Source organism: Chiloscyllium plagiosum, chromosome 1, assembly GCF_004010195.1.
Source record: "Chiloscyllium plagiosum isolate BGI_BamShark_2017 chromosome 1, ASM401019v2, whole genome shotgun sequence".
Taxonomy (NCBI): Eukaryota; Metazoa; Chordata; class Chondrichthyes; order Orectolobiformes; family Hemiscylliidae; genus Chiloscyllium; species Chiloscyllium plagiosum.
In genome coordinates, this window is record NC_057710.1 from 89,499,334 (window position 1) to 89,512,802 (window position 13,469).

At 42.0% G+C, this 13,469-nt stretch overlaps 1 protein-coding gene across 1 annotated transcript; it reads right to left on the bottom strand.

Annotated features, from left to right (window-relative positions):
- Positions 1-59: 59 nt before the first annotated feature.
- slc10a4 (solute carrier family 10 member 4) lies at positions 60-11,034 on the bottom strand. Its single transcript, XM_043691343.1, has 3 exons — positions 10,733-11,034; positions 9,833-10,043; positions 60-615 (listed from the first exon to the last, which is right to left on the bottom strand). The coding sequence occupies exons 1-3, from the start codon at positions 10,972-10,974 to the stop codon at positions 91-93; spliced, it is 978 nt and encodes a 325-aa protein (XP_043547278.1). The 5' UTR covers positions 10,975-11,034; the 3' UTR covers positions 60-90.
- Positions 11,035-13,469: the final 2,435 nt, after the last annotated feature.

Consider the following 13,469-nt stretch of genomic DNA (forward strand, 5'->3'; position numbering starts at 1 on the left):
ACAGAGCACGTGAAAGTGTTGGAGCTAACGATCAATTGAAGGAATTGGCAACCAGCAACCATTCCTATTCCGGTTTCTTACAGTCCCCTTTCACATTCGCGACTCGCTGATAGTAGGTTCCATTATAACAGCGTGTTGTTCACTCTCACTAACAGCTCCGTAAGATGAGTCAATAACCTCTTCCTCTTTGAGTTTCTTGTAGGAAATGTCCGTGTCATCATCTAGATCTGCTGGCTTCTCCCTGGGCGTCACGTTCCTTATGTAGATTTTATATCCCAGAACAAAAAGGCCAGCTTCTGTCGCTTGGAATAAGGCATAGAGTAGCGGGAACATGTAGATACCGCCAATTACCTGGGGAGGGAAAGCTAATTTCAGGATGGCTGTGCAAAGTTGGACATTTTGACATCCGGTCCCCAAAGAAACAGTCCTTTTACAGTTAGGAGGCAAATTGAAGAGCGCACCCAAACCATAACCGGCAACGTGGCCAGCGAAGGGCATCAGGACAGCTACATAATACACAGAAGCCGGGATATTGGCGAGCAGGTCAGGTCCCAGTAAGGTGCCAGTGAGGATGAAGAGGATTATCAGAGTGACCATCAAGGACCATAGAGAAACCTAGACAAGGAATAGTTAAATAAATAAGTGCGCCCTATACAAATTCTACATCCCTTATTAATTTAAACATTTTTACAGCTGTTTTCTAAACGTGATATCTGCCACTTTGCAACGAAAAAGAAAAGACTTTCTAACTGGTACAAACCTAGAAATAATGGGACTTCAAAATGACTTGGAAGCCTAGGTCTATCTTGTCATTGGGACTGAAAGATAGAGGTTACAGGACAGTGATACTCATGTGGGTGAGAAGAGCCGGTTGCTCATGTATTGAGCAGGGAAACCTCCTGCTGTTTACCACTCTCCCCAAGTGCTCTCCTCCATGTTGGAAGAAGCACTGGTTGGGACTTCATTACCTGTTATTAACAATGGCTCAGTAGCACAACTACTGACTGAGTCCTGAAGAGGTTCCTTGAAGGTGGAATCACTGGTAGACAGGGTAGTGAAGAAGGCATTCAGCATGCTTGCCTTTTTTCGGTTAGTGCATTGAGTATAGGAGTCAGGAGGTCATGTTGCGGCTGTACAGGACACTGGTTAGGCCACGTTTGGAATATTGCATTCAGCTCTGGTCTCCCTGCTTTAGGAAAGATGCTGTGAAACAGAAAACATTTACAAGAACGTTACTCAGATTGGAGGGTTTGAGCTATAGAGAGAGGCTGAATAGGCTGGGGCCATTTTCCCTGGAGCGTCAGAGGCGGAGGGGGGGACCTTTAGAGGTTTATAAAATCATGAGTGGCACGGATGGGGTGAATAGTCAAGGTTATTTTCCCAGGGTCGGGGAATAAAAAAAGAGAGACCATAGGTTTAAGGTGAGAAGGGAATGATTTAAAAGGGACTGAGAGGCAACTATTTTCTAAATGTGATATCAGCTGCTTTGGACTTAAAAAGAAGAAAGACATTCTAAATGGTACAAAGCTAGAAATAGTGGGAGTTTTTAATGTGATTTTGAAGTTTTGTATACAGATCATTAAAATGTGAAACAGACATAAAATAAAACCAACAAAGCTTTATGGAGCAATGCCTTCATACCAGATGACCAGAGCACAAGTGGCAGAGATGGGGATGTGGTGATAATATCAGAACTGGTCAATGTCATTTCAAGTTGTTGCTGCTGGAATGTAAATTCTCTTAATAAATCTGAAATCGAAAACCATCTCAGTGACGGGATGGTGAAAGTATCATTGTTGTGAAAATCTATCAGGTTCACAAATGTCCTTTAGAGGGTGAAACTCTACCGTCCTTTCCCAATCTCATCAACATGTGACTCCAGACCCACAGCAACACAGTTGACTCATAATTGCCATCTGATGTGGCAACAGCAAGCCACATTAGTGTTAGGCAATTAATGCTGACCCCCATCAGCGACATAGTTCCATCAGACCATTACCTATTACTAACAGCGGCTCAGTAGCACAACTACTGACTGAAGGGGTTCGTTGAAGATGGAATCACAGGTAGACAGGGTAGTGAAGAATGCATTGAGTACACTTGCCTTTATTGTTCAGTGCATTGAGTATATGAGTTGGGATGTCATGTTGCAGCTGTACAGGACACTGGTTAGTCCAGTTTTGGACCATTGTGTTCAATTTTGGTCTCCCTGCTTTAGGAAAGATGTTAAACTTGAAAGGCTCCAGAAAAGATTTACAAGATATTGCCTAGATTGTAGGGTTTGTGCTCTAGGGAGAGACTGAATAGGCTTGGGTGTTTTCCCTGGTGCGTTGGAGGCTGAGGGGTGACCTTACAGAGGTTTATAAAATCATGAAGGGCTTGGATAGGGTGAATAGTCAAGGTCTTTTTCCCAGTGTAGGGGAGTTCAAATGTAGAGAACTTAGATTTATGGTGAGAGGGGAAAGATTTAAAAAGGATTTAAGGGGCAACTTTTTCACGCTGAGAGTGGTGCGTGTATGGAACGTGCTGCAAGAGGAAATGGTGGAAGCTGGAATAATTACAATATTTAAAAGTCATCTGGATGGGTACATGAATAGAAAGAGTTTGAGGGATATGGGCCAAATGCTGGCTAATGGTGTGAGATTAATTTAGAATATCTGGTCAGCATGGATAAGTTGAACCAAAGGGTCTGTTTCCAAGCTGTACACTATGTATGTGTGACATATCTGCTACACTGGACGTTTGGTAGTTGGTAAGGGATCCAACATGAAGAAAAGCTTACTTGGCATCAGCTTCGCCAATCTGCCTGTTGCAGATGTGTCTGTTCATGACAGTAATGATGGAAGTGGATGATCAAACTCTGCGTCCTCCTGAAGTACTTTGTGGAGACAAAATTTCACCATCATGTTGAGGATACTATCCATTGAGCTGTGGGACATTATCACTGTGCTAATTGGGATAAATTCAGGATAGGTCTAGTCGCTGAAAACTGGACATCAATGAGGTGCTGTTGGTCAAGAATCCATTATCGCATGGTCCACTGTGCACATCATATTGCCATTACCATAAAACCAGGGAATCAATTCCAGTTCAATGAGGAATATAGGATAGCAAACTAGAGGATGCACCAGGCATACTTAAAAATGTGGTGTCAAACTGGTGAAGCTACAACACAATGAGGTATACCAAACGGAAAGTATCATGTAATGCATTGAGCAAAACGATCCCAAAACCAACAGATCACATCTAAACTCTACAGTCCTACAACATTCAATCAGGAGTTTAATGGATAGTTAAACAACTAACCAGGAGAGTTCACAAGTACCCCCATCCTCATTGAAGTGCCAAAAGGGAAAAGATCAGGCCAAATTATTTGCAATGATTTTCAGCTGGAAATGCCAAGCAGTTGACCTCCTGAAGTAAAAGTCATCACAAATGCTCAGCTTCACCCAGAATAAAAGCAAAACACTGCAGATGCGGGAAATCTGAAACAAGCATGAAAATTGTTGGAGAAACTCAGCAGGTCTGACAGTAGCTGTGGAGAGAAAAACAGTAAACATTTCAAGTCTGATATGACTAAGAATAATACCAGACTCAAAGTCTTCACTTTGTTTCTCTCTCAGCAGATGGTACCAAATTTCTTGAGTTTATCAGTATTCACTGAGTTTGTTCCAGTCTTCACCCAATTTGTTCATTCCATGTGATCTCAAAGAAACAGCAAAAGGCATTGGTGCTGCATTGGCTATAGGAGCTGACAATACCCTAACTGGAGTACTTAAGACTTATGCTCCATAACTCCATACCCTTTATCAAACTGTTCCAGTAAAACTTCAATATTACCATTTATGTGTGATAATGTATAAAAATTACCCAAGTATATCCTGTCTGTAAGAGAATGGTCAAATCCAATCTAGCCCATTCATATCCCAGTCAGTTTACTCTTGATAATCAGCAAAGTGATGACATTTAAGCAGTTTTTGACTAAGTGTGACAGCGAGTCAGTGCAGGTATTACTCCACTGGTTGGATTAATGCCTGGTACAAAGAAAATCTTTGTGAATGTTTAAGACTAATCAACTGAATTACAGGATAGCTCTGCAGGAGTTTCTCAGCATAATATCCTCAGCCTAACCAACTTCAGGTGCTTCACCTTTCCTTCACCATCAGATCAGAATTGGGAAAATTTTCTGTCAATGTACAGTGTTCAGTATCATTCATGGTTCCTTATATATTGAAGATGTTTGTGTCAATATGTAATGAGATCCAGAAACATTTAGGCAAGAGTCAATAAACCACCATCTCCAGTAAGAAAGAATCTAGCTTGCTATTATGTTATCGTTGCTAAATCCTCTGCAATTAACATCTATTGACCAGAAACTTAAATGGACTAGTCATTAATATTGTGGCTGCAAGAGGAGGTCAAAGACAGGGACTCTCTGCAAGTAACTCACTTCCTTACTCTCCAAAACCTGTCCATAAGTCATAATTCAGGTGTTTGATAGAATATTCTCCACTTGCCTGGTTCCAACAACAATTATCAGGCTTGACATAATCAAAAATAAAGCAATTGTTTGATCAACACCTCATTCATCATCTTATATATTCATTTCCTCCACTTTGGTGTATAATTGCAGCAATGTGTACCATCTACATAAACCCCTTTCATTGACACATTCAAAAGCACGACCTCTACTATCTAGAAGGACAAGAACAACAGAAACTTAGAATCGGATGTTTTGCTCATAGCCGCACAGCATCACGACCTGGAAATATATCACCATTTCTTTACCATAGCTGGGTCAAAATCCTGGAACTCCCTTCCTAATAGCATATAGGCTGCAACAGTTCAAAAAGGTGATTCATCTCAAACTTCCTGGGTGATATGGTGACTCAGTGGTTAGCACTGCTTGCCTCACAATGCGAGGGACCCCAGGTTTAATTCCACCCTTGTGTGTGGAGATTGTACATTCTCCCCATGTCTGCATGGCTTTCCTCTCACAGTCCAAAGATGTACAGGTTCAGTGGATTGGCCATGGGAAATGCAGGGTTACAGGAATAGGGTAGGTGGTTGGGTCTGGTTAGGATACCCTTTAGAGGTGCAGTGTGTACTTGATGGGCCTGCTTCCATGATTCTATGATTCTGATGGACAAGTAGCAAAAAGTGGCCAAGCCAGTGACATCCACGTCCCATGAAAAGAAAACATATCTGGAATTTACTACATTAAGACACCTTAGTTGAAGTTTTCAATATATTAAAGGAATCAAAGAAAGTGAGGGGGACATAATCTAAAACGACAGCCATTCCTTTAAAGAGTGAAATGAGGAAAACCTTGTTACAGACATTTGGAATTTTCTTTCACAAATGGAAATTAATGTTTGATCAATTGTTCATTTTAAATCTGAGATTGATATAAAACAAAGGTATTAGCAAATATAGACAAAGGCATGGAGTTAGTTCACAGGTCAGCTGCAATCTCACTGAATGTTCGAACAGGCTGGAGGGGTAAATATCCCACTCCTGGTCTTAAATACTGAAAATTACAAGTTTTAGCTTTTGAACTTGATGTAGGTTTCCATGATGCTTAGAAAAGAGGTTGTGTGAGGGAACAGACATTAGCAGCACATACATTTTGGTTGTAAAATGGTAATATTCCTCATGGGGATGTTCCTTATCATCTGTGAAACCAGAACACACTGTAGAAATGTTAGCTGTAATTATTTGTTTTAGATGGTAAATGTGGTTGTGTGGGTGCACTTTCAGAATGTGGATCTAACACTACAACATATAGGCATATTGTAGAGGATTGGATTTCAGAAGATCAGATGTTTACACTATTTTTAAAAAAGCTAGAAATCTGAGCAAAAGTTTACATGTGAAACAATCACCTCAGCAATTAATTACATAATCCAACCTAACGAGAAAGTCATACATCAATCTGTTCTGATGGGATAAAGCTAACGTCAGAAATGAGTGAAGGCCTATCAGGTCAGAATTGGGAGCAAAAGAGTTTATTTGAAAAGTAATACAAATATGTGAAAAGAAGAAAAGCTTTGTTTAATGCGAGATTTGAATCAATCAAATAAAACTTACTTCAAAATTCAAGTTAGAAGACAATATGTAGGACTGATTCAAGTGAACAACAAGATATAAGGCACATTGGCAATGATTGGCGACCCAAACAATGCATTTCCCAAACCACAAAAATATTGATCGATCATATAAACTCCAGAGTATAACATTCAATAGGATTTAGTATTAATACTAAAGACCCATAACCATGACTGCTATATAAACTCCAAGAGAATGAGTGAAATACTTAAACAAATAAGGGACTGACCCCTTATTCTGGGAAAGTGATCCTCAGTCTAGACTCTCCTGCCAGGGAAAACACCTCTTAGAATCTTCTCCGTCAGGCTCATAATAATGTTATAATGTATGTTTCAATAGGATCCTCCCTCATTCTTTTAAATTCTAGAAGGTATGGGCCTCATCTACTAAACCCCTTCCCAGAGGACATTTTAGGAATCCACCTAATGAATTGTAACCATATATTCGCTCCATCCTTCCTGAGGTCTGAAGACTAACCTACACACAGTGTTCCAGGTGTGATCTCACTATGGTTCTATATAATCTTCCTTGATCAAGGAGACAGAAGTATTAATTAAAAGTAATTTGAATCTACAAATCTTCACTTCTATTGCCAAATGAAATTTGAGAGCTTCTATCCTGTGGTCTGTAAAATATTTACTTGGACCATATTTAATTTTTGCTCTTCAAACTTACACTCACAAAAAGCAAATGGCAACATTTACCAGACTTTTTAATACTAAATTGAGGCAAATTATAAACCTTTTGATATAATAGAAAAAGAGAGAATGACAACAATAAAAAAAACCAAATGATGTAATGAAGCAAACATTTCATAATATCATCCAGAACTGAAATCTGCATTTGAAATATTTTACAGAAAGTGGAAATTCAGTTTACCCAAATGGAAATAAAATAAATAAATCTCCAACCAAAATTTCATCCGAGTATTCTCATCACAGGAAGAAAACTTGCAGTTTTGCGCCACCGTTTACTGCATTGATCTGAATATATATCTTGCCATTTACGTTCAATAAACTCAGACTAAAAGAACACGCCTCAAAGACATTGAGTTGTGGTGCATATTGTTCTTTTACAATAATTATATATCTTAATAATTAAGATAGTAAAGTGTTGTGAGATTTTAAAATTCACTTGAATCACAGAAATAGACTGTATCTCTCTAAATCAATCTAAAGGACAGCAAAACTGCATTGAAAGGTCAGCATAGATTATATAGACAATCTGATCATTGCTTACGAACTCACAGCCATCTGAGTCAGAGGCCAGAGTGCCACCAACTGTACTGGTACTCTGTTCATTAGCAGAAAATTGATTGGTTTTCTTGGTATTTCATAGCAGTGAGAAAAGTAATAACATTATGGTAGTAACAGGATACGTCAGAGTTAGCATGGATTTATGAAGGGGAAATCATGCTTGACTAATCTTCTGGAATTTTTTGAGGATGTAACTCTGAAGATGGACCAGTGGATGTAGTATACCTGGACTTTCAGAAAGCCTTTGATAAAGTCTCACATAGGAAGTTAGTGAGCAAAATTAGGGTACATGGTATTAGGGGCAAAATATTGACATGGATTGAAAATTGGTTGGCTGACAAAAAACAAAGAGTAGTTCCCTTTCGGAATGGCAGGCGGTGACCAGTGGGTGTGCCGCAGGGATCAGTGCTGGGACCACAGCTTTTTACAATGTACATTAATGATATAGATGAAGGTATTAAAAGTGATATTAGCAAATTTGCTGATGACACAAAGCTGGGTGGCAGGGTGAAATGTGAGGAGGATGTTAGGAGAATACAGGGTGACCCGGACAGGCTAGGTGAGTGGACGGATGTATGGCAGATGCAGTTTAATGTAGATAAATGTGTGGTTATCCACTTTGATGGCAAAAACAGGAAGGCAAATTACTACTTAAGTGGAGTCAAGTTAGGTAAAGGGGCAGTGCAACGAGATCTAGGTTTTCTTGTACACCAGTCAATGAAGGTAAGCATGCAGGTACAGCAGGCAGTGAAGAAGGCTAATAACATGCTGGCCTTCATAACAAGAGGAATTGAGTATAGAAGCAAAGAGGTCCTTCTGCAGCTGTACAGGGCCCTGGTGAGACCGCACCTGGAATATTGTGCGCAGTTTTGGTCTCCAAATTTGAGGAAAGACATTCTGGCTATTGAGGGAGTGCAGCGTAGGTTCACGAGGTCAATTCCCGAAATGGCGGGACTCTCTCATGCTGAAAGATTGGAGCGACCGTGCTTGTATACGCTTGAGTTTAGAAGGCTGAGAGGGGATCTGATTGAGACGTATAAGATTATTAAAGGATTGGACACTCTGGAGGCAGGAAGCATGTTTCCGCTGATGGGTGAGTCCCGAACCAGAGGACAAAGTTTAAAAATAAGGGGTAGACCATTTAAGACAGAGATGAGGAGAAACTTCTTCACCCAGAGAGTGGTGGGTGTGTGGAATGCTCTGCCCCAGAAGGCTGTGGAGGCCAAGTCTCTGGATACTTTCAAGAAAGAGTTGGATAGAGCTCTTAAGGATAGTGGAATCAAGGGTTATGGGGATAAGGCAGGAACAGGATACTGATTGAGGATAATCAGCCATGATCACAATGAATGGTGGTGCTGGCTTAAAAGGCAGAATGGCCTACTCCTGCACCTATTGTCTATTATCTTTAAATCTTTATTTTCATTTAAAATATTAGACTTTTGTATTAGAAAACTGTGATTGAGACCCTACATGGCACTCATTTGAAGGAGGTTAATAGAGAACTACAGTTATAGTCATAGAAATATTGCTAAAGTGCTTTCTCACACGACTTAATCTTTACACAAGGTGAGTACAAACCCCTAGTTAAATGTGAAGACATGTCTGAAATGGTCTTTTCGATCTCTGGATACCTTTTAAAACAAGAATACTTTAATTTTATTACAAAACAAATTATATGTTATACTCTTTCCAAAATGAAACATCAGCTGTTGAGTTAAACATTTCACTTTTATCCAAATGTACAAGTGTAATTCCCTCCCAGTAAGGCAAGCAGACTGAGAGTGCAACTGGCCAAATCTGCTTTTGAAGGGTTCACACCCTAAACATAAGTTGGCATGTTCTATCTGCATTTACTGGATGATCTGCTCGGAGTTTATAGTGATTCTGATTTTTATTTCTGATATCACTTGTTTGTTAATTTGTCATTTTTATTCTTATTGTTCAACACAAGCCCAGTTTTTTTTAATAGACCTGTAAGAGTCCAATTATTGTCAGATCTGTTTGTCTTGTGTTTTGTAAATGACGTTGCGAGAGACTGGAGCCTTATGATGTGCATTTTGACTGGTAATACTTTGAAAAGAAAAATTATTAAAATGTGAGCAAATTCTAGAAAAACCATTTACATATTCAGTTAAAACACCTGTATAAAAATTATTGTGTAACTGTGCTGACTGAATGAATATCTAATGGAGTCTGCTCAGGATGAGATTGTCAATGTGACATCAGTTCTGTTGCAAGTCAAAACTTTAAATGTCATTATATATATATTAAAAAAATGGTTTTGTCAATGTTCATAATCAAATTATCTTTAATGACTCTGATCCATTTTTTGGATTTCATACAATTTACTGCAATACCTGTGTTATTCAGAAGAAGTCAAAATCTTTGACCAGATTTTGCACAGTATGAATAAAAAAAGGATGGTTTCAAACAATCTCAACAAAGTTTCACCTTTCCAGTCACTGTACCTTTAGGAGGAAGTCTGCTGCTCTATTGTATCTGTATCTGATGAAGACCCCCAACCCAATCGGAATTAAAGTTCCACAGAGAGTAAGAATTATTGCCCCGAAAGGCATGAGCTGAACGACAGGGGTATTAATCCAGGCTCGGCTGTAAATCCATAGACACAAGGGCATCAGCAGCAGGGCCAGAAGTGTGGAGGAGATAGTCATGATTATGCTAAAATAAAGGGAAAGGACAAAACTAATTAGACTGAACAATGCAGTTAGGAGTACAGCATCAGGTCAGTGTGCAGCACCACAGTTTATTCACTTGGTCTACACTATCATTCTCCACTCACAGCAACTGGAGCCAAGCAGCACTATCTCTGCCACAAAGGAGACCTTGTACTGTAACTCATCTCCACCATCTGGTTAACCTTTTCAGCCTGCCCATCCCTCCACGCTCCTTCACTTCTGCATCTCCCCTTACTCCCGTCCCTCACTCGCTCTCCCCTGCACTTCTCATTCTCCCTCACTCTCCCCGGTTTCTACCCTCATTCTCCCTCAGCTCCACGCATCCTCTCCCTCCCCGCCCTCATTCTCCCTCCCCTCCCTCATTCTCCCTCCCCTCCCTCACCTTCACTTCACTCCCTCACCTTCACTCCTCATTGATAATTCCCCTGATTCCACTCTTTTGCCCTGGAGACCCAGTCCCAGTAACAGGGAGATGATGTGGTCCGTTCCTGACGGGCTGTGAGGCCAGAGGCTGGCCCTAACTGGGACATTGCCGCTCCCAATCCCAAGCCGTTTGGGAATGTTTGAAAGCTTTCCTTCTTTTAGCTCACGTTGCTCCGGGCAATCTGAGCAGATGGAGGGAGTGAGGGTGGGGGTGAGCTGGAGGGCCTGGCTGCAGGAGGGGCTGCTCACCTGAGGTTCATGTCTCCGTGGACCAGCAGAGACAGGATGTTGGAGAGGGTTCCCCCGGGACAGCAGCCACACAGCAGCACCGCGGTGGCAGCCACCTCTCCCAGAGAGAACACCAAGGCCAAGAGGAAAGCGAGCAGGGGCATGACCACAAACTGGGAGGTGGCGCCGAGCAGCACAGCCACGGGGCTGCGGAGGTGCTGCCCGAGCTGGCGGGGCTGCACGGTACAGCCCAGCCCCAACATGGTGATGCTCAGGAGCCCCGCCACCAGCACATTGATGCCTTGGCTGAGCAGCGGCACCCAGGCAGCCCGGGAGCCCGGAGCAGCGTCAACCTCACCCGGGGATGCAGCTGCATGGCTCCAAGCGATGGTCACCTCCAGGCCAGTCACATTGCTGAAGTCTCCAGCAGTGCTGTTCTCCGAGTCACTGAGATTCAACGTCGCCGAGGAAGTTGCAGCTTCCCAGGTCACATTTCCTGCTGAAGTGTAGTTTTCCATCTCACTGACGGTGCACACACTCCCAGCTCCTCTCCCGGCAGTATTTATAGGAGCACAGTCCAGATCTCCTCTCCCGGCAAAACTGCAGTCAATGGTTTCTTCCAGTGGGATTTTATTGGTGAGCCGAGAGCTCTCCATCAAATTGGAGTGAGGACCAAGAAAGGTGATTAGCATCTTCTTTAAAAAAAAAGGCTCCCTCTGTCCCAACAACTCCTGGCTCCTGCTGGTTTCCCAGTTACTCTGCTTCATTTCGCAAAAAATAAAACAAGCCAACAAATTGCGACCGAGTCTCAGGTATTAGATTTGGTACCAAGTTCTGTCTTGAAGAGACAGGGAGGATGCGCTGAGATGTGAAAGCCTGGGACAGATTGGGGAAGCTCAGTTTGACCGAGTCTCTCAGTGCAATGTCCCCATGCTCTGTGTGCCCCACTAACCAGTGGCTGTGCCAGTCTGCCCGAGAGGACACCAACTCAAACACCGAGAGGCAACCAGCCTGCAGTCACAGAATCCTTTACCCGAGAGTTATTCTTTATTGTCCTGATTTAATTGTATTCGCCGGCCGTTTTGTTCTCCAGCTCTTTCATCCTAAACCCCAGAGCAGGGAGGGACTGCAGAGAGGGAGGGAGGGAGAGATTCCGTTTCCCCGCTCGTTCTGAGGGAAGGTACTGTGCGGAAGATCAATGCCTCCGCGTTCACGAATTGAAGGGAACGAAATTACGTTGCTGCAGGCTCTGTCCATATCCCCAGAGAGCATCAGAAAGGTAGTTGCTTTGGATGTAAAAATCAGGAATGAGTGAAACACCATAAAAAAGGCAAAAACTCCCTCAATTCCAAAACCGCGAGGGACTCCGATTAGCTCCAAATCTGTTTCTAAATGGTAGTGTTGGTAAATTTTAAATTGTAATGTCGGTAAATTTTAATCCTATTTTAAATATCACGTGTTGACAGTTACTGGCAATAATCCTAACGTCTAGCCAAGGAATACTTGTCATTATCTCGATTAATACAAATTCACTTCCGAAATAATAACATCAGTATTTAAAACTTTCATTCAAATGTTTGGTAGAATCGGAAATTTAACAAAATGCCATCATGCGCTTTTATTAAAATGACAGCGAGAATTTACTTTCACCTCTCTGGCCCTGGTACCAGGGCAGGCACAGTCCGATCCCACTGTAGAGTGCATTCATGTGAAATCCTCTTTGAACAGAAGATTAGAAAGACGTTGCCTCAAATCTATGTAATTAGTGAGCTGCAAGTGTAGGAAATGCCTTTGGTTTTACAACTCCATTAAATGTCAAATTCCAGTCTGTTTTTCCTTTTATGCCAAGACGGTACACAACTGCTTCAGTACCTGTGTATATACACTTACATTTTTTTATGAATAAAGTATATTTTTGCAATAAAATAATGTAAAACCGTCTTGTACTCTGTCCCAACTTAAATGTTTTTGCCCCAGCTGAGTGAAAGCACCCTACAGGATGCCAAGTTGAAATGTTACAATTCCAATTCCTCTCACCCAGCTTCTTGTCAAGCCCAGGGGTAGCAAGTGGCAGGTTCCTGCAGTGAGCGCTTGTCCATGAGGAATCTTGGGTCCAGGACTCTGGATGGTACTTATCTCTGCACTGCCCCTATCATCCCAGGACGTTGTCTGAATGGGACTCTGCCTTTCCTCCAGTTCAGTTCCAGCACTAACACTGGCACCGAGTGAGGTGGTTGTGAACCCAGGCGTCTCAAGTCACAAACCTGACCCTCAGCCCAACAATCTTTCCAGTTTCTGTTCACATCGCTTCAGCAAACTGTCCCAACCAGAAAACTGTCACAGAATCACAGCACAGTGGAGGCCATTCAGCCCATGGCATCTGTACTGACTCCCTAATGAGCATTATCACCTGGTGATCTTTCCCTGGGCTCTTGCACATTGTTTCTACTCAGCTAGTCATCTAATACCCTCTTGAATGTCCCAATTGAACCTGTCTCCACCACACTTCCAGGTAGCGTATTCCAGCTCTGAACCACTCGCTGTGTGAAAAAAGTTGTTTTTTGAATCATATAGAGTCATAGAGATGTACAGCATTGAAACAGACCCTTCGGTCCAACCTGTCCATGCCGACCAGATATCCCAACCCAATCTAGTCCTACCTGCCAACTCCAGGCCCATATCCCTCCAAACCCTTCCTATTCATATACCCATCCAAATGCCTCTTAAATGTTGCAATTGTACCAGCCTCCACCACTTC

Coding starts and splice junctions, on each gene's coding strand:
- slc10a4 (XM_043691343.1), bottom strand. CDS start 10,974: ATGTTGGGGCTGGGCTGTACCGTGCAGCCCCGCCAGCTCGGGCAGCAC. Junction 10,044..10,732: donor CACGGAGACATGAACCTCAG/GTGAGCAGCCCC, acceptor CCTTTATTTTAG/CATAATCATGACTATCTCCT. Junction 616..9,832: donor CAGCAGACTTCCTCCTAAAG/GTACAGTGACTG, acceptor TTCCTTGTCTAG/GTTTCTCTATGGTCCTTGAT.